Source organism: Condylostylus longicornis, unplaced genomic scaffold (assembly GCF_029603195.1).
Source record: "Condylostylus longicornis isolate FDR11 unplaced genomic scaffold, ASM2960319v2 ptg000004l, whole genome shotgun sequence".
NCBI classification, from domain to species: domain Eukaryota; kingdom Metazoa; phylum Arthropoda; class Insecta; order Diptera; family Dolichopodidae; genus Condylostylus; species Condylostylus longicornis.
The window spans coordinates 20,994,024-21,021,277 of record NW_026577973.1 but is presented as its reverse complement, the minus strand read 5'-3'; the positions used below and the strand labels follow the sequence as shown (position 1 = coordinate 21,021,277).

Sequence of the window (27,254 nt, the reverse complement as noted above, 5' to 3'; positions counted from 1 at the left end):
ATATTCGTTAATAAAAGTCTAAATTATTATTATACATTTAGTTTTTAAGAAAAAAAAATAGTATTTCCTCGACTTCTTATAATATAATATTAGCTTAATAATTTTACAATTACATAAATTTAAATTAATTGAACAAAATCCGGAAATAAAATTCATTATCAATTTGAACTATACAAAATATTTCATGTAATTTTTTTTTGAAATAACAATTACATGAAAGGTAATAATTTAGTGTTTAAGGTAAAAAAATAGTGTAATTACAGAACCCAGGTTCGCATACCAAGGTATAATTACAAATATTGAGACAACATAATCATCTATTGCACTACTATTTTCAATTAACTACAATGCTCATGTCAATCAGATTTATTTATGCATATTCCTTCATATATAATTAAATATGGTGCTAAAACAACCGGTTTCGATTAATTTTCATTTGAAATCTAACAGTGAAATCTATACAAATTAATTAATTTATTTATTAATTTTATTAATTTTCAAAATCTTCATCTTTTTTTCTCAAAATTTAAATTAAAGAATTTTAATTATTCATTTGATTTACAAAATTGTCAAATCTTTTCCGATTTTTAAGTTAAAAATCTTATCTTTAGTAAATTATGAAAATTTGAAAAAAATTTTAATTTCAAATGATTCATAAATTTAAAAATTTAAAAATTTTGAATCTCAACTTTAGCATAAAATATTCAAAATATTAAATTTTTTTTTTAATTTGTCTCGTGCATTATGCTTAGTTTAAGAGGTCAAAATATCAATATAGTACAGTAAGCAATAAGAATTCAAAATAGTTTTTTTAGCCGCTATGTGTCAATAACATAATAAGAAAGTTTCAAAAAAAATGGCCACAACCATCTAAATTGTATAATAATATTTTTCCGGTTTCAATGAAAGTATAATATGAAAACTCTTGTTTATTAAATTCCTATGTAAATAGTTCGGGCTATTGTTAATTATTACTATTCTTACTACAAGACGTTAAATAAAAAAATTACATTCAGCCTCATGTTACGATATTTAACATATTAGTTATGTAAGCTAAATTAACCTAATATTACAATGTTGATCAAAATCTTTTCTTTTTTTAATAAAATTTTATTTAATCCCTTTTATTTTGAGGTTAAGTCCAAATAACGCACACTAAAACCAAACATATAAAGTTTTGCTTAATAATCCGTATATGAAAAGATATATCCTATTACTATTCCTTGACCATTTATATATTCTCGGTAACACTTTCAAAATTTGACGAAAGTAAACGCGTCACGATTCATATCCCTTAAAAATTTATTTTGATATTTAATTATCTTTATCTTTTTGTTTATTTAATCTTAAATATTATCAAGATCATACAAAAAATCGAAAAAAAAACATTGGGAAATGCTTTTCCCAATAATTTACCGTTCAAACATGAAACCTGCGGTTATGTACTTGGTTATAACGATTGTAAGTCAAAATATTAAGGAAATTGTACTTGACTTGTTTTTTTCAGTAGATACGTAAAAATAATAAAAAAAGAACATCTACTCAATTTTTTTAAATAAAAATCTAAGAAAGTTGCCCCAAATATGATTAGGCAAAAAATATTTTCGTAAAATTTTTGCAATATTTTAAAGTAAATCAGCTGCGGTGCGGATTCATGAATTTTAATTTCTTCTTTGTTTACATTCTTTTTCAAAAATCAACGTAAATTCGCATCTCTTAAACTGCTAATATTTATTTTCGGTTTAATTTGGAAATATATGTATGAATAAAGCAGGAAGCATTTAGAGTACATTTGCAACCGAAAATATTAGGGCTGTAACATATTTCAAAGCTTTCAATTGTTTTCAATGACACGGTAATGCAGTACACAAAAATAGATAAGTGTTGGTAATTTTGTAAAGTATAATTGAAATGCAAGTGTCTTACAACAACTATGCTAAAAGTTAACAAGAAAAGTAAAAAAGATGTTTAAATCTGAATACTTCGAAACATGAAAAATCGAAAACTGTTTTTGTAATTTTTCTAGTTCGCAATATTCCGGAAAATAGTTTCAGATAAGTGGCCTGATATTATGGTATTACTAAGAACTGATAATTTTGTCAAATTTTTTTTTTGTTTTCCCTACTACATCATCCTTGCTGCATTTAAATAAATCTTTTGAACATATCGTCAATTAATTTAATTCGTTAATCTTTTTGAAATTAAATTTAAATATAGGCAACACTATCATGAAATTTAGTAATTCTAAAGCAAAATAAATATTATAAATGAACTAAAGATTTTTTACAAAAAACAAAATCTTAAAATAACTGCAGGGAATTCGATCATTTTATATTTTTTTTGTTAACAAATTGGTGTAATCAAATCGCGTGATGATGATAATTCTAATACTTAAATAACCTTAAAATAAGATTAAAAATATTTTTGGGTTAAAACAATTTCCAACGTTACTTGCTAGTACCGATAGAATGATCAAAATTTAAGCGTCAAATATAAATCAAATTTAATTATATGTCAATGTAAACTCATATTACAACCATTTAAAAAAAAAAATTATTAATTTTATTGAAAAAGTTCAAGAGCAAAACGTTTTTCTTCTCTTTTTATTTTTTTTTTTTCAACTTCAAAAGAAATCATCCACATACTATTTATGATTTACAAATTTAATAGTGATATTATTATTATTTTTTGTGAATTAAGGCTTTGTATTACACCTCTATAATTTAAAATTTTTGAAATTTACAAAAATCAAAAAATTCGACTCTTGTTTTACTTTTAATTTTTTTGATTTTTAATAATATTTTGCGCTGTACCTGTCGGTGTTTTATTATTTTCTAATTAACTTCAAAAAAAAATTTTCCCTTAATTTTTTTAATTATAATTTATTTGTTAATATTAATCAAATAAAATCAGTCAAAACCACACGGTGTGTACCTGACGTATACAAGTGCAATATGATTTTTTGTTTTCTTTTTTTTTTTTAATTTTTTAAAATGGACGATTATTGTAGTTTGTTGGTTTATTGAACTTTCTTTTTGAATAATATTTAGTGAATTATAAGTCTCGTCAAAATACGGTTGATGGATAAACAAAATAATTTTTTAAAAATTTTTTCTTTTAATAAAAAAAATATTTCATAAAATTGAAGGTTATCGAATCGATCAAATAATTTAAAAATATGAGCAAATTAATTTTATAATTCAAAAGTACGAACACTTGTATAACATTGAATATTACTACTGTTATTAAGTTCGGAAAAAAAAAGTTAAAAAATTAATTGATGAATGAGTCGGTTTTAAAAAGTTCAATCTTGTACAAGTTTAAGACAATCAATAATTTCTATAATTTATAAAGTTCTCTTGAACCAAGGATCAAGTTATAATTTTACGTTGAAATTATCAAATAAATTCTTTATTTAAATTTTTAACTTTATTTAATTTAAGTTTATATTCGGAAAACAAAATTCATATTTTTTCTTATCAAATCGTATAATGTAAAATTGAATTTTATTTGGAAAATTTTGTAGCCATTAAAATTCTAGGTTTTATAACCTTTGTGAATGATATGTTAACTTTGGTACGGAGTTTATAACTACTTGAAGGAATTATTTGCCGTACGGACATGTACACATATTCTTGCTCAAGGTAAAATTCCGCGTAAATTTAGACATGTCCAACCGTCCATTCGTCCGTCCTATCGTATGATAACTCCAAAACGAATAAAGAAAATCTCGTAAAACTTTCACAAGTTTTGTCTTTCTTAAGATGTGCCAAGGATGAACCCTTTTGTAATTGGGCCAACGGTTTCGGGTAGTTCTCATACAACTCAAAGAACTATTTTACATATGGTGTATAAATTTTAATGGAATGGCTCCACTGGTGCGGGTAGCTGCCATACAATTACAAAAGCAAATTTTAAATATTCAGAAAAATAATAAGGTTAGATTCATGAGGATTGGCAGATTCTACTTAGTGCCGTATAACCATAAAAGCTAATGCTAAATGTTTCAAAAAAAAGTTTTTATATATTAAGATTGTCAAGGTGCACATTGTAATTCTGTCGGTTTAGATCGACTGAAACGTTTTTGTTTGTTTTTAAAATTTATTTGAACTACACGATGTTCTTGCTTTCCAATATTGCTAAATTTTAATTAGTTACACTTGAAAAATATAAGGAAATCATTTGTTATTCCATTATAATATAAATCAAATTGGATTTTCTATAATGTCAGATTGATTTTGTAATTATTAACATACGTGGAAGGGAATAATTAGAGAAAAATGGTACAAGGTCACGAATAATCTTTAAGAAATTAAAGATTATTCGTAATAAATTGTAATTTTATTGATTCGGAAATTATTTTATTACATTTATTTTTTTTAAAAATAATAAAAACCTTTAGAACTCTTTTAAAAATAACTTTTACTCATATACCTATAGTAATAAAATTCATGACCATTATTAACATATGATTATAACCTGTAACAATACCACCCGTTATAAATTTTATATATTTGAATACTCTCGCTTGACATAAATTTTATATGCTACACATATAATATGATATTTTCAAACGCGTTTATTACTATCATGTTGTTTAATATGGGTTGTTAACTACTCGTAATAGACGACATTGATGAATACAGATTTTACTCTTTAGTAGTGATATGAGTAAGTATATTCAATGTAAGTTTTTTGCTTTTATTACTTTTTGCTTTGTGACTTACTTACTTCTTTATATACCTTTGTTGTAAAACTTTCATTTTTTTAGAGTGTTCAAATAATACAAAACATGTTGGTTGTTTTTTACTTGTTACTTTCTTCATTTACATGCACATTATAAACGTGTTGTATTTTGGTATAGAAGAAAGAAAATAATTGTAATGTTAATGTACTCATTTTCTGATCAACGCTTCACTAATAAATTTCAAAAATAATTTAATTTTTTTTTTCTATCAGCTCAGAATTATAATAATATAGATGTAATCAACTAAAATGTAAAAATAGATTTTAAAAAATCGTTTGTAATAAAAGCACATTTCCTATTTAATTTTTCGTCTTCGTAAAAATTAAGATTAAAATCAAATGGGAATTTTGTGAATATTTATGGGAAAACTATTTTATAATCTATTTTGAGAATTTAAATTACAGAATTAGTAAACAAATTTTTTTTTGGAAAATGATAATAGAATTCGACGCCGCAACTCTATATTCTTTACAATTTTATAAGAGCTCTAATTTCAGTTTGCATTTTTGTTTAAATAATGAATTTTCATAAAACGTTTATCTATATTTTACTTTTTTATATAATTCCATAATTTTGTCATGACGGAAATATAGAATATCAAAACAGAAGAGCCGATAATCGAATTCTAAGTTGGCCTACTCATTTCCATCGATCTTTACGTTTGTTTTTTTTCGGTATTGCTAAAATGCTCAGAAAAACAGTATAAATGATAAACAGATGTTTATTTTTTATATCAAGAAGGAGAAGAGTAACAACAACTACTTCTAAGTTCGACTGTCTGTAATGGGAATCTTCTGTAAAAATATTTTGAAAGTTTCCGCGAAGTATTCTAAAAAAATTTTTGGAATACGGCAAAGAGGCTTCATTGCTAATAAGATGTCTAAAAACTCTATTCAGTTTTTGTCGGAGAATTTTTTGAAAATCGGTGCTGGATTATGCCGCTGGTTGGTAAAATGACTAAAGAAATTTTTATATAAGTAATGGGTCTTAAACTTTAGGATAAAGATGCGGGTTTTCAATTTTGGTAAGATTTTGTTTTTTACCTGTACTCGAAAAGTTAACAATTATTTGAAATCGACAGACTAATAAACATGCATAGAGATGCAAGTATATATTTTTCTTAACCATAGATCAGAAATATGCTTAAAAAATTTTGAATTTATATACTTTCATCGGACCAAAAAGCAAAAATTCCATGAAAAAAAAAAGAAAAAACGAAACAAGCAAAAGTAATATTATTGCTTTCATAAGGCAAGATAACTAAAGTTTTATAAAAATCTAGTACATCCTATTATAATAAAATAAAATAAAATATACTAAATCTTTATGATATTAGAAATAGTAAATCCGGTTTTCAATATAGAGGACATAAGATATCAAAAAGCAAAATGATTATGATCATGACTATAAAGACCATGGTTAGCCACTAGTGCATCTTATGCTTTTTTTTTTTACACATTTTTTTTTGTTTTTAGTTTTTCTTTTTTTTTTTGATAGATTACAACTAATTTTTGAGCGCACGGCAATGAGGCGGTAAAATTTTCTATTAGTTTAACTTTTAATTTTTGCCTTTTCTGTTTTACTGTTGTTGTATATTTCTTTTTAACTTGATTTGTCTCAAGTTCATTCACCTAAATTGTATATGAATCTAAAATATATATAATATATAACAAGTAGTAAGTAGTATATGCGTTATTATGCGCTCAATAATTGATTTGATTGTCATACATTATGTGTAATTTTTGTTTCATTTTAGTATTGCCTTTTTCTGTTTCTCTTTTTCTTTTCAAAATAAGTTTTAAAACTTGATTATTGTTTATAAAAGTAAATCAGTATACGGCAATGCTTCTACTGTTTATTGTAAAATATGTTAAGTAGGTATAGATAGTAAGTAAGAAATTTATTATTGTGATATTTGAAATTTAATTTCATATACGCACACACACACATGTAAGTTGTCCATATTAAAGCATGTTATAAGCTAACAAAAACTGAAATAATTTTATGCTGTTCATATTGGAAGTACCTATATAGCAAGCATAATATTTTGACTACTTTGGAATGCAAATAAATACTAGGAGAATGAATAAATTTTGAAACAAAAGTGGAAAAATTAAATATTCGAATGAAATTTTGAACTATCGAATAATTTATAAGGAAGTATCTGCGCTTATAAATAAATTTTATATATGCATAATTAGCAAGTTGGTTAAAATATTAAACTCTCAAATTACTAAATAAAAAAATTTATTTTTCAAGTACCTAATAATTTATTTATTATTAGGTATTATTAAGTTAAAGATATTGAAAAAAGGGTTAAATATTTCTTCATGTCTTCCTTTCTAATTCAATGCTACAATTATGAAATTGCTTTACTGATATTTGATTTTTTAATACTTTTGTAGCGTTATAATGAAATTATTCTCTTACTATGGCACGAAATGAAACACAGAATCAAATTTAAAGGAATTATAATCTTGAAATTCAGTTTTGAATTTATCAATTAATTGCATACTTTTAGGTGCATTTTTTTTTAAATCCTATAAATTAGAATTTTCTTTATATACAATAGATATATTTTACTTTTTTTATAGCGAGCGCAATATAAATTTGTTTGAATTATTTATTACTCGGAGTTAATAAATGAAGAAATTATAAAACAATATAACAAACGATTTGTAATTGCATTGTAATTATAAATTTAGAGGATTTTAACTCAAACAGCTCGTTAGCTTATTTAATTCCATTAACTCCATTCCAAATTATGTGTAATTTTGTATATCAGACAATTTTAGTCTCGCATAAATAATTGACTTTAGTGATTAAAATTCTATTTGTTAGTCTGACGTTAGTCTATTTTATGTATCTATTCTTGATTTTAGTCAAATATTTTTCACTGCCTTAAAATTTCTTCATGCTTATAATTAATAATTTCGAAAATAATACAACAATATGCCTAATTTTCATAATACATTTTAGTTAGTTTTAATATTTTTCCTCGGATCATTAGATTCGGATTTTCATTGTGTGCAATATTTAAGCGTGACATAGTAGTGTTACCTATTTAGTAATATTTGGAATTTAATTATTACCATTTCACTTTGATGATTAGTCAATTGAATTCTTCGTCTTCATCTTCTTTTTTTTGTCTTTTAATATAAAAATGTAAAAGTGTTGTCTATTATAACAATAATTATTATGAGTTTTATATTTTTACATAATATTATTAATTTTTTTTTTTTCTTTTCTTTCATAATTTTTTGGAGTAATTTGAGGCAGTGGAATTGAAAATATTGTTTACAAAATGAATTATGCTTTTCAATTCAATACAATAAACAACATAATGATTTTTCTGCGACATTTAGATTTATTCGATAAAATTGTTATGATTTTGCCGTCAAAATAAAAATCAAAAATAACATTGTATGCAGCATACATGTAAAAGTATACGAAAAAATATATTTTTAACATAACTTTATTATTATCTGTAGACAGTGTATTCCGTGAATTTTAGCTTATTTCTTAAAATATGAGATGGTAAATTTTTACTCAAAATGTTGCAATAAATATTGCGACATCTTTGCTTATATATATCACAAAACTCATCTATTATACTGTTAATGTGAAGTTAAAGTAATTTGTGATAAACTTATTGTCTAATTGAATTACATTATCGAAGCTTATAATATCCGCCATATTCTATGGATTCTTTCGAACTTAATGGGATTTCGAATTTTTCTAAATTATATAAGTTTTACAATTTAAATTCAAGAAATCTAAATTTCAACTATTTTCGGCAATGAAATTATTTCTTCAGTGTAATTTATAGGATTTTTAAAAAAATTTCATTGGAATTTTAGCTCAATTTTAAAGGTTGAAAACTAGACATATTCTTAATTTCAGTTTGTGTTATCTGCAGTGTGTATATCAAAAAAAATTCATGTCTATCGTTTATAAAACTTTTAATACATACGTATTTATCGTTTGATATTTAATATGACAATTAAGAACGTCATTATATTTTTTGTACTGATGTTCAAATGACCTAATTATAACAGGCACACTGCGTTTACATAGAAGTATGTATTTTTTTTCAACATACTTATAAAAATAACTTTTATGTTATAATCGAAATTCTCACATTGAATGGAAATTATAAAATCAATCAGAAATGAACGACATTTCATATCACAACATTATTTTCAAGAAAGTTATTTTTTCTATATTCGTATAAGATGCATATATAGGTACTATTTAAGACCATAAATTCTAGTACGTATATTTATAAACCATGACACAGAAAAGCATAAAAAGTAAAACTAATTTTACATCTTATTTTCAATATTTCTGGAATGTAGAAATTGTGTAAAAAAATTATCTACATATCTGTTATTTTCGCTTCGACTATCATAAATTTTGAGAATATCAAGAAATTTTAACTTTAAAGTGATCCTCAGATTTTAAAATCATGTATATATACATAAGTAAGTATAACATTTTGAATTATAACTTTGATCAAGCCCCACGTTTTCAATGTTTTATTATTAGTAAACTCATATTCATGTACTTATTAATATTATTTGTGCAGATTGTTTCCGAAGATATTTCTTAATGATAATGAATATTTCCGAAGATTTCTTAATGATAATTATAAAAAAATATTTTTCATCTCTGAACCACTGAATTTTCGTCTCTGTACTCAGAAAGAACTCAAAATATAAATAATTCATTTCTAAAGAAAAATTCAATATTTTTCACAATAAAATATTAACGTGTATTCATTAGTAGGTTACATTAAGGTTACCACGACCTTCTTTTAAAGATATTCTCATTTCTCTCATGAAGTTTCATTGCCTCTTCTGATTGAAAGTGCTGAACTCTTTATTTTTGTTTACAATAATCATTAAACGTTTAAATGATCGTTAATCGCAGCCGATTGTTGCTGCTTTGTCCAAAATAATTAGTTCATTGAAAGGCGGTATTAAAATGTAAAGCTTTCAAAATTGAAATATAACAGAATAAAATTAAGATAAATATGCCATATGATAATTTCTCTCTGAATTTATTCAACAGTTTTCCGGACAATTTTGTCTTGGACTTGGACAGACCTAAAATTTTTCTAGAATTCATTGGGAATTCATTCCAATATATTAGATAAACCTAGTTTTTCTGAAAATCGCTCAAAAAAAATTCTGGCATAATGTTGATTGTTACTTTTTCGACTGAAACAAGTTGCTGTTTACACTTTTGTTATAGCAAATTCAATGAAATATACAGATATTAAAAAAAATAGATTTAAGCTCAAAAAGGCTCACAAATCTCAGAAAAAGAAATTTTCCATGTGCATAACACTACCATACGTGATATAGATTCAGATTAGAAAGCAAGAAATTGTTCGGCGGGTAATTAAAAATCTGGCAATAAATAAGAGTTTAAAAGCTATAGAAATTTATGATCCGTGTATTTTAACATAATTAATCATACCTTAATTATAATAATAAAGTACCACTAAAAGAATGATTTACATAACATTCACAGCATGAATCTATTGTTATTTTAATCAAAGAAAAGATATTCATTGTTTGTAATAATCAAATGACAATCAAAATACAAACAGTAGCAGTAGAAAAATACATACATACTCACATAGCAAAAAATATTTATAGATACGTAGATGACACTCGTGTATTTTACTTTTATCTAATGATGTGCTATTAAAAGAAATTTTTTGAATTAAAATAAGTAAATCGATTTAAAATAAAAGAAAAAATAAATCCAACGAATTGCGTACAAAATTAATTTTTATCACTAATTTTCTATTTCAACGGCAATATCATCAAAACAAAATTTAACCGAAAATATTCAGGAAATACGCTATTTTACTATACAATATGCCACTTGCAACACGCATTTAAGCCAAGTGAACAGAATTTGAATATTATGTAAAATACATTAAATAAAACAAGTAAAAACGTTTCAGTCGGTTTAAACCACTTATATTATACCTCGCACCTTGAGAATCTGAGTATGAAGACTTCTTTTTGAAATATTTAGAATTACCTTTTACGGTTTTAAGGCAGCTATCCGAACCTGTCAAACCGTTCCAAAAAGACTTCAGGGATATGTGTGACCCATAGTTGGAAACACGACTGTCAAGTTTTCAAATATTTAGAATTAGTGCAGCTATTCCATTGATATATTTAGAGCATGTGTAAAATGTAATTCGACACACGTATACAAAATTTCATAATTATATTTTTATTAGTTCTTAAAATATTTAAAATAAACTCTAACAATATGGTTCGTTCTTCGCACAAAATAAACAACCTCTGATTTGCTTTTTTCGTTTTTGAGTTATCGTGCGATCGGACGGACGGACATGCCTAAATCAACACATTATTTTGCGCTGAGCAAGAATATATATACATGTCCATACTTGAGACGACTACTTGAAGTGGTTACAAACTCCATATCGAAGTTAATACACCCTGTAATAATAATAAGAGAAGAGAGAACTGACCGCCTGTGCTATCCATACAAATGTTTTTGGAAACTTAGGTGACTGGTGTGTGAATTCTGAACAGTCTTAATGTTCGAGTTTTGAATAATGACTAAGTTAATGAATAATGACTTAAGTATCAATAATTTTCAATAATTTGTGTAATTTTTACTTATTAAACTTATTCTTTCTTAGCGGCCTCTAATAAATAGACCATATTCGCTCATTGATCTATTAATTCTAATTAAATTACAACCTTAACTTCATTTAAATATTATGTAATAAAATAAATGTAAATAAATAATTCTATATTTACCTATTATTTCATACCTTGAAATGAAAAAAAATCAACAGATTGAAAAAATTATTTTAGTATGAAGTACGAAATTTTTTTTTAATATACTCAAGTAATTTGTAATTGTTTTAACTATAGCGAATTACGTAAGCATGAACTTTTGCATACTAATTAGAATAAATATGTTTGTGTAATATGTGTATATATTTGTACTTTAATAAAATATTTATGCAAGTTTAGAATTTTGCATCGAAATTCTTTTGAAAAACTTGCACTTTAACTACAATTATTTTTAAACTTTTGCAATGTTTTAAGACATTTTTTTTTAAATAGGATCATCTTCTTGACATCAAACTAAAGTTGTTCCGTCTTAAAGCTAATACTATTTTAGTATTATAACTGTTTTCTCAATTAAGTATGTATGATTTAAAAAGTTTGTTAAAATTCGGGCGTATAAACATTGCTGAAACGGCTCAGAATTCAATGCGGATTGTAAGGTCTTATTTTTACTCATCATTATCTAACTGAGAAATTTGAATTCTTTCCGAACATACATATATTGTAAGAAATGCAGGTAAAAGCGCCGAATGAACCTATGAACCCTAATAATATGTAGATTTAGTCAAAGTTAAAAAATTTTAAGGTTATGACTAAGTTTTTCAGCATTAAATTGAAATTTTTTGATAATTTCCTTACTTTACTCTTTATAATGTAGTTCTTTCTTATATCATATGATAGGGTGCTTTAAACTATGTACAAATTTTTAAATATTAAAACGGATATACACACACGAAATCTGTGATAAAAATCGTATATATAAATTTTAAAATTGCTGTGAATCCTGCAATGAATTTTCGTTTTAAAAGAATTTTAAAATATAAAACGTGTAATTAAGTATTTAGTATGTGTAGTTTTATAATAAATTTCATTTATTTTCTTTTCGTTTCCATTTAGAAAAGGAAATTCGCGAAGAGAATTCATTTTTTACGTCTTAGAAAAATGCTATTAATCTTTTCTAAATTACACATGTGTAGCTATAACGTATGTGCACATGTACATGTATATGTAAATTAATTACTCTAGAATGTGAATAGAAATTCACAATAGATTATCAACGAAAACATGAAAAATTTAATATCAAAAGAACGTAAATAAATATTGCGTGATCTAGTTTACGTGCAAGACGATAAAAAAAAAAAAAATTGAAAATAAAAAATATTGTTAAATACACAATTGAGTTAGAAATACCAAATTATTTTGAGCCATTTTCTTAAGATTTATTTCCATAGAGGGAAAAACACAAAAAAAAATGATTCTTAAATTAATTTTATCGTAAAAAAAAGTATGCAAATTTTTTTTAAGGAGAAGTTTTTCCTTCATTTTTTTCGCTCTATCATTTGTAAAAAAAAACAAAAAACGTCAACCATGCCTAAAACATTAAAGTTAATCTATATTAATTAGTTTTCCTTCCTTTCAGTTAAACTTCAGTATATCAGTTTTTAAACGTGAACAAGTACTCGAATAATTAATGAAAATTATATTTTATCTATAAACGTGAAATTACCTAAAATACCTTGAAATTTTTTGCAAATTTAATTAATATGATATATTAATCAAGGTTCAAAGTTATCACATGCCAGATTTTAATATACTTATGTACTTATATATTGTAGCTATTTAGGAATTCCAATAACTACGTTATTAATTTTTTATTTTTAAAGTAAACCTAAACGAAAATTCGCGGACTCGTCCGAGTAAATGAAAAATGGTTTTAATACGGTTAATATTATTGTGTAATTAATATGTAAGTAAATATTATATGACAGTTATATTAAAACATTTCCTAACTTTCATATTTTTAAAATGGCGTATTTTCATATTCCCTGTGAATTTCAATGTTAGATTAGAATTACTTTTTTTGGTATTTTTCGCATAAATCTTAAAAATGTTGGTAAAATTTAAAATAAGCGTTCAAATCAGATGAAAACGTCAAAAGATTCTTTTTTTGCAAATTAAATTTCAATTCGTTTCATAATAAAAACATAAAATTAAAATAATAGGCAAATTTCGATAGTCTCCGACAACATGGACTTTAAAAAAATTTGGCAGTGCTTTTACTTGCTCTTATTATTCGATCTATGAGTAAAAGAAATGGGCTTCGAACAAAATTCTTTCAAAAACAGCTCATTGAGAATTTTGAGATAAGGCGCTAATTTAATTTTGTATCGTTTATATTTTCGAATGCTTATCATCATTAAAAATTCTGAAATTTTTTTCCTTTTCAAAATTTTACCCTTTTTCCCATTTTTAGTATTCTTGGCACAGGTGTAAGTTAAAACCTTCATTACTCTAAATAATATTTTTATACTTGTTTTCAAATTGTTTTGAAATTTCCGAGTTTTTTCAAAATTGAAAATACGACAACTCCTACGAAATTACAAAAAATGTATGTTTGGAGGATGCACTCATTTGTGGTAAAAAGAATACACATATCTTTTTGTATGCAATTTGGCTACATTCTGCTACAATAAGAGTTAAATGCCTTATAACTAGAATTTTATAGAATGTAAATTTTATAGAATGAATTTTATAGAATAGAACCCCTCGTTCTGTTTGAAGACGACATATAATGTAGATATTCGCACCATATACAATGCCTATATATTTTCCTAAATTATGGCAAAATATATTTTTAATGGCAGTAAGGTAAGTTGCTACATTGGATAGTATTCTTTTTTTTTAAATAATAGTTCTTACCGTCATTCTATACTAATTATAAATCAAAAAGTAAAAATTATTTTACAATCGATAAAGTATATAAGGTTTGTAAAAAGAAATTATTCTTTTAAATATTTTTCAAAAAATATTTCCTAAGGAAAATGCGCAAAAAATATTCTGCAATAAATTATAATGCAAGTCTATTTTACAATATTTTTCATTTTTAATTTTATACATACATACGAACAACTATAAGAAGTGAATAGTCTATATCCGACAATTTCTTCTCCCTTTTTTTGAAATCAGAAAGCAACACTTAATGCAGGCAACTGCATAATCAATTTGTATTAAAATAATTTTAGAATAAATTTATTTCAATAAATTTTTAAAAAGGAAATAAGTATATGAAAAAAACTAAATTTTTTGATATATGTACCATCATTTATAGGAATAAATAATTAATTGATTACAATATATTTGAAGTAGCCTTAACTCTTAATTTACAAACTAGAGCTCTTAAATTACAAAATTTGAGAAATTCTAAGTAGCTATAGTGAAACTTGTATATAGAAATTTAAGGTTCAATATAAGGCAACAAGCATTTTCAAAATATTTTTTCTAATAGTAAAAGAGAATAATAAAAATATTTCTCAATGAAATGAAATTGCAATGAAAACCTAAAAAGAAAAAGAAAACTCCTCCTATAATTTATTTTAGGTTAGCAATTAATTTTGTTTAAGTAAATGAGATGGGAGTTTAATTCGAAAATATTTTAAAATTTCTCTTGTTTTATTTTTTCAACTCCAATAATTTCTTTAAACATATTAAAGAGTATTTTTGTTTTATCACTCAAATGAAAGTGTTAACTGTCAAACAAGCTGTTATACTTTTTGACATTTGTGATCATTTGAATCCGACACAGTAACTGACAGTAATTGAATTCTTGTTTAATAAAAAATAGCGAAATTTTTGTTTAGAGATCAGACTCGTTTTTCCTTTAATGGGTAACTTAATAAGCGAAATTGTTGAACATGGAATAAAGCTGATAGTAAAAACAATGTTAACGATGCTAACAGGAAAATGAAGACCTGGGAAAGGCTTGAAAACCCATTTTTCTAAGAGGCTTAAACAAACACCCTTTACGAACATTTTAATTTTTTTTATTTAGGAAAATAAGCGAAGTAAAAAATTATTTCATCTCATTAAATCGTAATAATATCACGAGCTATTGAGATTAGTTCAGCTTAAAATGAGGAGTGAAAGTTATGCTTAATTATACCATAAGTAATTTTGAAAGAAACAATGCAAAAAATCTGATGTGATCAGCACATAACCGACCGCAATGTGTATTGTCTAGTTAGGTGAAAATGTTACAGAATATTATAAAAATGTCTGTAAAATACTTCTTTCCAATTTTTAGGACATTAGTAAGCTTATAGTTAACATACCTAGAAAAATGTAAATTTGGCTCTTAGTAGAATTTCGCTCTGTGTTACCCGAATTCCCTGAAATGCTCGCCAGTTAGTTTCGATTACAACCAGAACTCAAATATCAAATTTCAAGAAATTCTATCAATTCGTTCCGTAGATATGGTGAAAAATGTAAAATCGGCCCGCAGATCAGTTTTCAATCCCTGATCTTTCCAAAAAATTTATATGTTCATTGTTTTAATATGAAGAAGATAAATATTAAATTTCAATGAAATCGGTTGATTATATTCTTTAAAATGGTCAAAAATGTAAAACAGGCCCGCTAAAAAGTGCAGTTCCCGAGGCCTGATATATCCCAAAAGTTGATCAATCCGTGCCATGGTCGAAATAAACTTACATATAAATAATTAATAATTATTTTTCATAATTTCATCAAAATCGGTTCAGCCGAACTTGAGATACACGCGTGCACACACAGACCGACACTTCCCTACTATGGAGAAGTGCATTCCCACCGAAAACTCGATATGCAAAATTTGTTGCCATCACATAACCTACCTATTGTATACACAATACGGTCGGTAAAAATGAAATTATATTAAACAAGATCTACTCTTATGCTTTTATGCAGGGTGATTCAGCTACAAGTTAGGATATACAATATATAATAATATACAATATATAATCGTGTAGAGGATCGAAAATTAGTAAAATTTTTGTTCAGAACAAGTGTTAAATTGGAACCGTTTGTGAGCTACACGGATTTTAAGAAACTTTCGCGAAATTTCTAAGTTTTTTCGATTATAACTTTCGTTCCGAAATATAGATTTTCCATTGCAATAGGTATATTCAATAATTTCATGGCCCTTTTAACTCACAAATATTAGTTAAGAAAATGATTTTTATATACAGAAATAAATGAGTGTTTGCTCAAGATTTTAAATGCTGAGTTCGCATAAAAATCATTTTGTAAATTTGATTTATGTGCAAAATAATTAAATTAACTAAAGATATCTTGTGTCATAATTAACAATGCAATTTGCGTATATCAGCACATTTATGTACATATAAATTGAGTTAAATAAATAAAATAGGTTGAACTGGATTGGGTTTAGAAGATGGGAGATTAATTAGTATAGAAAGCATTTTAAAATATATTATGGTAAGTTCAAACAAAACAGCCACAGTTAAGACTTAAAAATATTTTTATTTTTCAATCAAGACCTGAATAATTATTGTGTGAAGGTGTCAAGAGACTATACATATATATATAAATGCAATCATATTGCTCTTTATTTATTTAAATTTTACAGTTCATCCCACCAGCTATAAAACTTTTCAAAATTTATTATTAATAATTTTATAATGGATTTTTTTGTTTTAATATCAAATAAAATATTTGATAATTAAACATAAATTTTATTACTATACTAAAAATATCTAAAATAATAAAAAGTGTATAAAAAGAAAGATTTTCATTATAAAATTTGAATTTTTCTTTATTCGATTTTTTTAATCAATGACACAAAATACAATATTTTTGGTATAAATGCTTGCATTTTTATCCTAAATATAACAATCAAATATAAAAACCAATACAAATGTATATATGTGAGCAAAAGTTTATATTTGCAGAAATTTTTTGCAAAAAAAAAGTAGATACAACAGATAAAAGAACACCTGAGTATATTTTGAAAAAAAAATTCATATTTATTTTTTATGATTTTAACATTCATATTTTGTCAAAGGCCACCATACTCCATAATTCTTTTTGTTTTTCTTTTTTAGCAGGTTATAAAAAAAAAATTTTGCGATATGCAAAAATATTACGTATAAGAATGATTTACACTCATCGCCATAATATGAATTTAAATATACACATATGCATACACATATTATGTATGTGCGAATGTACGAATGGAGTCAAAATCAATAATAAAAACAGAATATTATTTTATGACATTAAACTATAAGAACTTTCGCCCGTGATTTTTAGTAATTTGAATGTTATAGCTATTATTCAATATATCATATATATATATGTAATATCATGTATAAACGATTATATAATAATTCCAATTTGTATATAAAGATACAAACGTATATAAAGAACTAGTTTCACATTAAATGCTTAAAAAATTAAAATTTTGAACTTGTTTCTTGAGTAATGTAAAATCCTTACACGTATGTGCATATGTACAGCACAACCAAGAACCAAATATGATTGGAAATTTTTTTTAAATATCTACATTTGCAATAACACATATCAGATGCAAAGCGATCGTAAGGGACCAAATATTGTTTACGGTTTAAATAAGTTTTGTTAAACTGAAACGGAAAATTTTCTGAATTTATGGGTGTTCACATTTTGTTTTACATCTCCACAAGCGTAATAGAAAATCAAAAGATATTTTAAATAATTTTTGCAATTCCTAGCGTTTTTATGGATTCTCTCTCAATGGATTCCGTTTGTTGAATGGTCCAAATCAATAAAAAAGGAAAAATTTCCTTACTTTCCTTAATTTTGCAATATTATTCAATAAATTAATTATTTTAAATTAATTTAGCGCGTCAACATATCGAGATGCCGGTCGGGATGGTAGATTCAAAGAAATTAAAATTCTACACCAGATTCGTATCATTTCTATTGCTTTGATATTATGTCATCTATTAATATTTTTTACGAAAATTTTTTTTTGTATCTAACTGGAGTCGTACCGTCCGGAGTTGAGTATATAGTTAATAAGTTTTCAAGAATTATGTACGGGACTTATTGAAACTGCAAGTTGCCATCGAATTTCAATTAAATAAAATTTTGTCATGACTTAGGTTCCATTACAATTCAAACTATTCTATTTACAAAGTATTTGTGAAAATGAGTTGAACTTAATTCATTAAGTTTTTGTGCCATATCGCTATGATGGTAAAACATAGCGTTATACAAAGATAATGGTAAATTAACAAATGCAATATAATTTTCATTGCTGAAATAGTAAAACTAAATATTAATTTTTCAAATACTTTAACCTTAAGAAATTTGGAAATTATAGAAAAAATGATCCGAATTTTTAAGCTTTTAAAACTGTAACCATATCCTTCCAAAGTCGATTAGGAATCTACCATTTGCATATAGATAAGTTATTAATTTACAAGAAAATATTTTTACTATGATTTGCTTACAATTCTAAATCATAAAATGCATAAAAGAGAAGAAAAAAAAATTCCAACATAATTTTTTTGTAAAACTTTCCTATATACAAAAAATTAAACAACCGGAAGCACAAACAATAAAACCTATATCGTAAACTAACATCGTAAAACTATATCGTAAGTGCATTTCAAAGGTCAGTAAAATATTTTATATATTTTATTGTTGTAATTTTGATGACTACCGTTAAAAAACATTTTAATTCTTAAAGTTATTATTACTATTGGAATCTATAAATGCTATAAAAATTAATTTAAATTCAAATTTGTAATAAAATATTTTACATACAGCTATACATGTGTGCACATTGCTTAGAAACTTAAAAACCATATATGAGCTAATTATTTTTGATTTTACTTTCTTCTTATTGTATTCGTAAAATAGTTACTGTTGTCATACTTTTAAGGAAAATTTATTAAAGAAGAAAAAAGCAAACTTTACATAAAAGTAATAATCTTTGTAGTAAACGCACACATCATATCGCTTTTAAACGCAATAGTGATGAATTAGTAAAGATAAAAGTAGGTTATAGAAGAAAAACCTTCAAAATTTTACCGATATGGTTTTTATATAAACATATTAATCATGGTTAAAATGCATTTTTATTTTATTTTTTTTTCGACTTGTACTAAAAGATTAAAATTCAAGCATATTTAATTGCGAGCATAATTTAACAGCGTTATTAATTGTATGTTAAGTATAACGTTTATAAGTATAATATAAAATGAAATTTTAATTATAGATAAAAAAATTCTCATAAATTTCCTCTTAAAAAATTTTTATTATTAAAATTCATATGTATAACTTAAACACAACTTAAATATTTCAAACAATCGATCATTCAAAATAATCATAATTAAACTTTAATTTACTTTCATATAACAATTTAGAAACAATGTCGACAGTAAGGGCTTTAAATTTTAAAAAAAATTTCATAACACTGTTATTATATTCTTATAGCATTTTAAATTAATTTGAAATAAAATTAAAAAGGTAGATGTAAAAAGAGTTTTAATGGTTTTTGTAAAGATTTTTAATGTTAAACCTAGTAAAAATTAGATTAAATCTCGTAATTTATTCCTCAAAAATTTATCAAGTTGACTTGTACTTTGATATTTTGGTACACACTATTAAAATCAATTTTAATTACTGCAGAATTTTAATAAAATTTAAAAAAAGTCAAGTTGACGTGAAATCTTATTTTTGGTATAGAACCAGAAATTTATCCAAATAAGGGTTGTTATGTCTAAATTTTGTATACTCAGTAAACCCGGAAAATTTTGAAAGACAAATAATTATTTAAATAATGATAATTGTCCTGCAAACTAAATTTACAGCTGAACTAAGTACTGAACAAAATTATCCGTAGTATCTTCTATCTTGCTTAAATTTTTTAAACAGATTATTTAATCTCTAAAAAAAAAATTGGGCTCGGTAACTCAAAATTATAAAAAAGTTTAAAAAAATATATCATTTTTACGTAATAATTCAAACATAGCTATTAACCACATTTTCCATAAATTCTAAATTTTTAATAGTTTTCAGCAAATATAAAATTCTTAACATAAATCACAAATTATGAATATTAACAACCCTAAATAATGGCTAATTTTTTATACAAATTAAGAAAAAATAATAGAAAATTTTCCGCAAATAATAATAAATTTTTTATACGATTTTAATTGCTTTATTAACACTTAGTAAAAATAAAATAATAAAGTCAAAAATATAAATTATATAATAAATAGTATATAAGATATACAAATTAATTTTTATTTTCGCGAAAAAAAAATTAGTGATTTTTCATGGAATTCGAGATACAAAAATAATTCTTCATAATTAAAATTTTAGAATCAGATTTCGACAAATAAGTTTAGTTTTTAATAAGCGGTCTATATCAATTTTAATTTGAGAATGAGATGAACCGTACAATTTTAGTGAGAAAAATTAATTTAAAAATGAAACCAACTAATGAACAGGAGGAATGATAACTTTTCCTTAATTACCTTTAAATATAATGCCCCAATGTAGTTTTAACAAAGTTGTAATAAATGTTTTTAAAATATCTAAAATGTATACAGAGGGGCCTCTAAAACCCGAATCACTAATTTGTAACAAAATTAGTTCGTGTTAGAAAATAAGCGTTATATAGGACATAAGAAATTAAAATAAATACGTATAATGAAAAATGCAACAAAACAGTTAAGTTCGTGTTAATCGTGTTAATTAAAGAATCAATTAAAGAATCTGAAATTGTGGTTTAGAATTTAGTAATTTTTCTTGTCGCAAATTGTGATTCATATATAAAGTAACCCCTCACAATCCGTATTATGTTCATATATATATATTATAACAACTTCCAACTTAGGTTAAAATATAATTTCATTAAACAATAATTTAAAAAACTATTTTGTTCGGTTTTTACCAAAATAAATTCAAAATATCAAAATTACTTTTTGTTGTCAGAATACAGGGCTATGTAAGAAGTCAATGGTGAATTTCGTAAAATTATGTTTCATAAGTTATCCAGTTTTATTTCAAAACAAAATATTAATGCTATTAGTAGGATAATCAAGATACAAATGGATATCTGTAATTGACCACGAAGCTGTATTGAATCTTTAGTCATTTGGTGTCATTAGATTTTCATGTCATGTAGCAGTCATATCTAAAACTCAATTCAGGCTATTGCCTGAATTTCAATAAGCTTAAACAAAATCATGTAAGTAGTTGAAATTTCATTCGTGCTTATAACTCTTTTAAATTTTTGTTAAGGTACGTATGAATAGAAAACTTGCTCAGACGCAAAATTTTTGCTTATATAATTGAAATTAATTATAGCAAAAATTGTATACAAGGCTTTCGAAATCTTGCAATATTGATATTATCTACGAAATTCTTGAAATCCTGTGATGTTCTTATATTACGGGACCGACTGTTTTTACATTTATTTTCGAAATTTTCACAATAATCGTCAATAAATTTTTATAACATAAAAAATTCTAATTCAAATTATTTAAAATTAAAGTAATTATAATTAATTTTTTTTTTTTGTTTTCTGTATACTTAACAATAATTAACAATTGCGGTTTTACTTTAATTACTATTAAAAAAATAGCAGAAAAACAGAAATTATTGAAAATTCAATTATAATTTGTACAAGTATATGTATAGTAAGAATTAAAGGAAAAAAAAAAAATTATTTTTTTTAATTCACAACTTTCTACATTAAATTTTTAATTATACGCAATAAAATTTATATAAATTTCGAAATAATTTCGAAAATGTTGCATAAAATAATGTGAAAAAAAAAGAAAATAACATACCTGCTGAACTTTCAACCATGACGAAATCCCAATGTGATACAGATTTTTATATAACAAAATTCTTCAAAGCAAAGAAAATAGAGAAAAATTTATTAAATTAAATTTTTTTTTTTATCAAATTAAACTTGGATATTTCTTTATTTTTTTCAAAAATAAATTTAATAAATAAAATTAAATTTCAGTTCAATGATTCTAAAAAATAACACTAGATTTGTTTTTCTATTTTCATTACTTAAATTCCAAAAATCAAATACAATTCAAATAATTATTTTTTAAAAGAAAAAACAAATGCTACTTATTTCTAAATTTCATAAGTTGCAAATTTTTAATATTAAAATTTTACTTTTATTTTATTTTATTTAAAGAATTTCTTGCAATTTTATTTTAATAAACATTTAAGCATTTTTATTGATTGACTCTGTACGACATATCCATAAAAATAACTCAAAATTAATTCAACAATTTTTTTTTCTTTATAAAATTATAAAATAATTTATACAATAAATTAAATGAAACACATTTTTTTATATTTAAAACATATAATAATAATAATAGTATAAAAGTAAATAATAAACAAGAAAAAAACATCTTTTTCTATACACACACACACATTCATATACATATACATTTTATTTAGGTATTCTTTTACATGTTTGTTTTTTTGGAAGAAAGAAGCACAAAAAAATTTTTTATTATTTTTTTTTTGTTATCCAAAAAAAACGAGGAAATATTCAAAAAATATTCATATGGTTCGTGGTTGTTTTATATACATACATATGTACATATAATATACATACCCATGTATCTGCATAAATATTTAAAGAAACGCATTGAAAGACCTTGAACTTCTTTCGCATCGCTAAAAAAAAGAAAACGCACACATAAACATGTTCATACATAATATTTTTTTACATGTACATATATATATATATATAAATCTATTAATCGATTTTATATTATACTCTTAGTTTTTATTTAGCTTAGTTTAGTTTCGTCATGGTTTTTTTTATTTATAACTCATTTACATACATACATACTTCCATATACTTATTGTATATAAAAGTTTCAAACATTGGACTAAAAATTGAGAGGAAAAAAAAATAGGTTAAACGATGACAGTAATAGAGTATAAAAAAAACTTTGTAATATTATAAAAAAAAATAACAAAAACGAAAAAAAAACTGTAAAAGCGAATTATAAACGTAAAAAAAAAATAAATTTAATCCAAAACAAAAAAAAGAAGAAAAAAAAATATTAATTTAGAATGAATTTTTTGAGTTTTCGATTTTACTTTGGTATTTTACAAAATTTTTTACATAAATTTTTGTATCAGTAAAAATCCAAAATATTTGATGCATGTATTACAGTACAACCCGTTTAAAATAAACTTCATTTTTGCCCATATCGTGTTTATTTCAAGACAAATTCATTAAAGTTTCCTTGAAACAGGATGACTGAAAATTTTTTCATTAATTCTCTCAAAGCTATACAACACAGTTATTTTTTTGTTTGGTACACAACAATGTGCTTGTCTACAATTTTTGCTGATCGAATTGCACAATATAATAATGGTATTGTGATGGAATTAAATTTCAAATTTTCAACGAAAGTCAAATTTTTTTTAAAGGAAATGAACTTTCATTCGAAAATTGTATTAAAACTATTTTTGACAAAATGTCAGTCTGTAAATACGTTTCTTTTGCGAATTGATTAATATGTTAATGAATAAATTGATTAAATTTTTTAGTGCATATTAGGTCTCGGTGACTGTACTTTTACTAGGGGTACGTTTGAAATTTTAGAAGTAATTACATTGTATCCAAGTTCATAATGTTAGAAATTACTTGAAATTTTATATGATATACTTATATATATATATCCCTTTACTGAGAAAATAAGTCCATAGATTTTTCTCTGAAAAATTGAGCTTCATGGATGGTAAATACTCGAATTTCATAAAAAAATTTTCTGGAAATGAAGTTTTCGAAAGGGCTTTATTGGATTTTATTCTATATTACTCATTATGTATACAATCAATTTGTATCTAATTGTACGGTCCTAAACATTAAATAATTTGAAATAATAAATTTAGCATCTATTTCCAAATAAATCGAGATTAAAGAGAAGGAAATTTATTTTGCTATACAAGTTCTGAAATAAGTCTTTTTCGTAGATCTGTTCTTCGAAAATATACTGTATACATATATGAGACTAGGAAATAAACATTTTTCATGTAATTTCTCTTCTTTTCAAAAGAGTTTATTTCAAGCGATTTATACTGCGTGTATCGATATAATAAAATAAGTTTCATTTGACTTGTAATGAATTTTATAATAGTTTCATCATATAAATTATTGTTTTTATACACTATGAATATGTACATACTTAATTATTTACTTGTTACATTATCTATGTAAATGATGATAATATGTAATAATTAATAATAATAATTATAGAAGATTATTATAGGAATTTTATAATCAAATACATAATTGCTTGTACTCAAATTGCATGAGAAATTATAACGGTGTATTCAAAATATTTATAACGACTTATTTATTTATTTAACTGAGTATATGTACATACGAGTATGTGTATAAAAATAATATTGTGTTGTGCATTAGTTAATTTTTTGAAACGGTTATATAAATCCGTACCTAATTGTATATCAAGTTAATGCAAAAAGTACATACAAGGTGTCGATAAAATTAATTATTTTTTTTCTCAAATTTATTTTTGATGAAATCTTTTTGTATTTTTTTTGTTTCTTCAAAAATTTTAATTAAACTTACTTTTACCCTTATTAATTTTTTTGTGTAACATTAAGTATTAGTGTAGTATGTGTATATGTTTATGTGCATATTAGTTTTTTTATTTAACATTTAGTTAAGTATTGAAATTAATAATATTTAACCTTCTACGTATTGTACTAAAATATTAATACAGTCAAATCTTTTTATTTTGAACACCTGTTTTGATGATGACTCTAAGAATGATTAAGTATTCATACTTGCATGTACATAATATAATTAAATTTATTTTAAAATTTGAAATTCACTAGAAAATTTTTTATGTTATTTTCGATATTACAAATATTATTTTCGAAGTTAAGAATAGCAGTTTCGAAATTAGTTTTTAAAAAATGAAAGATTTTTTCGAATAGCAAATAACATTTGTATAATATGAAATTAAATGATTAAGACAGTACTGCAAAAGCTTTAATAAAAACATAGAACTGAAACATGTAAATTTTTATAAACAGAAATGTAATTTTAATTTAATATTAAAATTCACTGTCAAATTCCCAAAAAATTAAATTTATTAAAATGCACTCGTTATTTCAAACCAACATATTTTTACTTTAAGATTGTTGTGTATAAGCAATTTGATTTTATAATATGAGAACAAGTTTTCGAAATAAAATACTAAAATATAACAAAACTCCATATTAAATTATACTACAAAGTAAATTATGAAGAAGATCCCGTAAAACGTCTTAATTTTTAATAATTATTAAACATTTTTTATAAATGCCTATAATACAAATCCGTTTGCAAACTGTTATACCTGTTATAAACTGTTATACTGAATCATATAAATATAACAAAAAGAAATTTTTTTAATGCTAATTCATTTATTAAATTTAATTTTGTGCTGTATAACAGTATTGTTTATTAATTTCGGAACTTTTATTAGAACAAAAATAAATGTTTTGTTTTCTTTTTTTTTATACTTAATTACTTTTATTATATAGTTGTATTTATGTCTTCTTGTATATTATAATCATTAAGTATTCAATAATTTGCTATTTTATAAAATTTATCAAATAATTTTTTAATATATTTTTTCCTCTTCAAATCAATTTAATTTTCTTTTATTTGATTATATCAAAAAATAAAATTAACAAAAATTCCTTCAAAAATTCATGCAAATTTATGTGTAGTAAGTATGTGTAAAGTAAATAGCTATATACATATACATATATACATATATACAGAACTATAGAGAATGGGAAAAAAAATAAACGCTTATCAAAAACTCTAATCTTTCGCCAAATGTTTCTATATAGATTAAAGTATAAATTTGATTTTTATTAACCCGATTATGAATTAAATGAGTTGAACATAAAATATAATTGTTTAAGAGTATCATAAAAATTATAGTACATTCTAAATTTTGATTGTTTTATTTTTGAAAATTGCAAGAAATTCAAATTCACTTTTATTCCAAAATTAATATTTTAAAAATTCAAAAAAAAAAATTATAATAAAAAATTTTCCAAAATTATTTCAAAAAAATCTTTAAAATATTCTTCATGTTATTTTTGATTATTGTTTTGCTTATTAAATTATCACTTTTTTTTCGAAATTCAAAAACCAAACTTTTCTTATTTTACATGTTTTCCTTTTTTGTATTAAAGAATAAAACCAAAATAACGGTTCTTTTGTATAACAAACACTAATGTTTCCAATTCAAAAAAATAAAAATAAAACAATTTATTTAATAAAATTAAATTACTTTTTCGAATATTCGCTGTTAAACGAAGAATAATAATTTTTCAATTAATTGAAATTTTTTATTTATAAGATGTTTTAATTAAAAATATAAATTAATTTAATTTTTATATATTAAAAGTATAATTTTTAAAACGCGTGCTAATTTATACGTGTTCGCTCTTTCACTGTTAAAGCGAAATTAAATTTAAAAATATTCAAAATATACCGTATAAGTTTTTACAAAATAGGCTGCTCTTCTATTAATATCTAATACACATAATCTATATAATTATAATATACTATACATACATTCATTCATATGAGTAAGTACTATACTATTATAAAAAAAAAAATGAAAATAACAAAAATAAAAAAATGTAAAAAAAAGTTGCTTTCAACAAAATTTCAATCAACAGCTTTACAAATAAATGAAAATACGGAGTAGATGAAAAAGAACGAAAAACAAAAAAAAAATTATTATGCGACGGCTAAGTCATCTATACCTAAATATAAGCCACGGCTTAAATTGTTGACT

At 23.6% G+C, this 27,254-nt stretch overlaps 1 protein-coding gene across 1 annotated transcript in view; it reads right to left on the bottom strand.

Moving 5' to 3' along the window:
* LOC129609656 (aquaporin AQPAe.a) overlaps nucleotides 1-26,897 on the bottom strand; it is a 96,157-nt gene extending 69,260 nt beyond the window's left edge. The window contains exons 1-2 of the mRNA XM_055521723.1: nucleotides 26,742-26,897; nucleotides 22,224-22,284 (exon numbers count right to left, since the gene is read on the bottom strand). Coding sequence (XP_055377698.1) covers nucleotides 22,224-22,242 — 19 coding nt within the window. The 5' untranslated portion in view covers nucleotides 22,243-22,284; nucleotides 26,742-26,897. The remainder of the gene's footprint in view (nucleotides 1-22,223; nucleotides 22,285-26,741) is intronic.
* Between the last annotated feature and the right edge of the window lie 357 nt (nucleotides 26,898-27,254).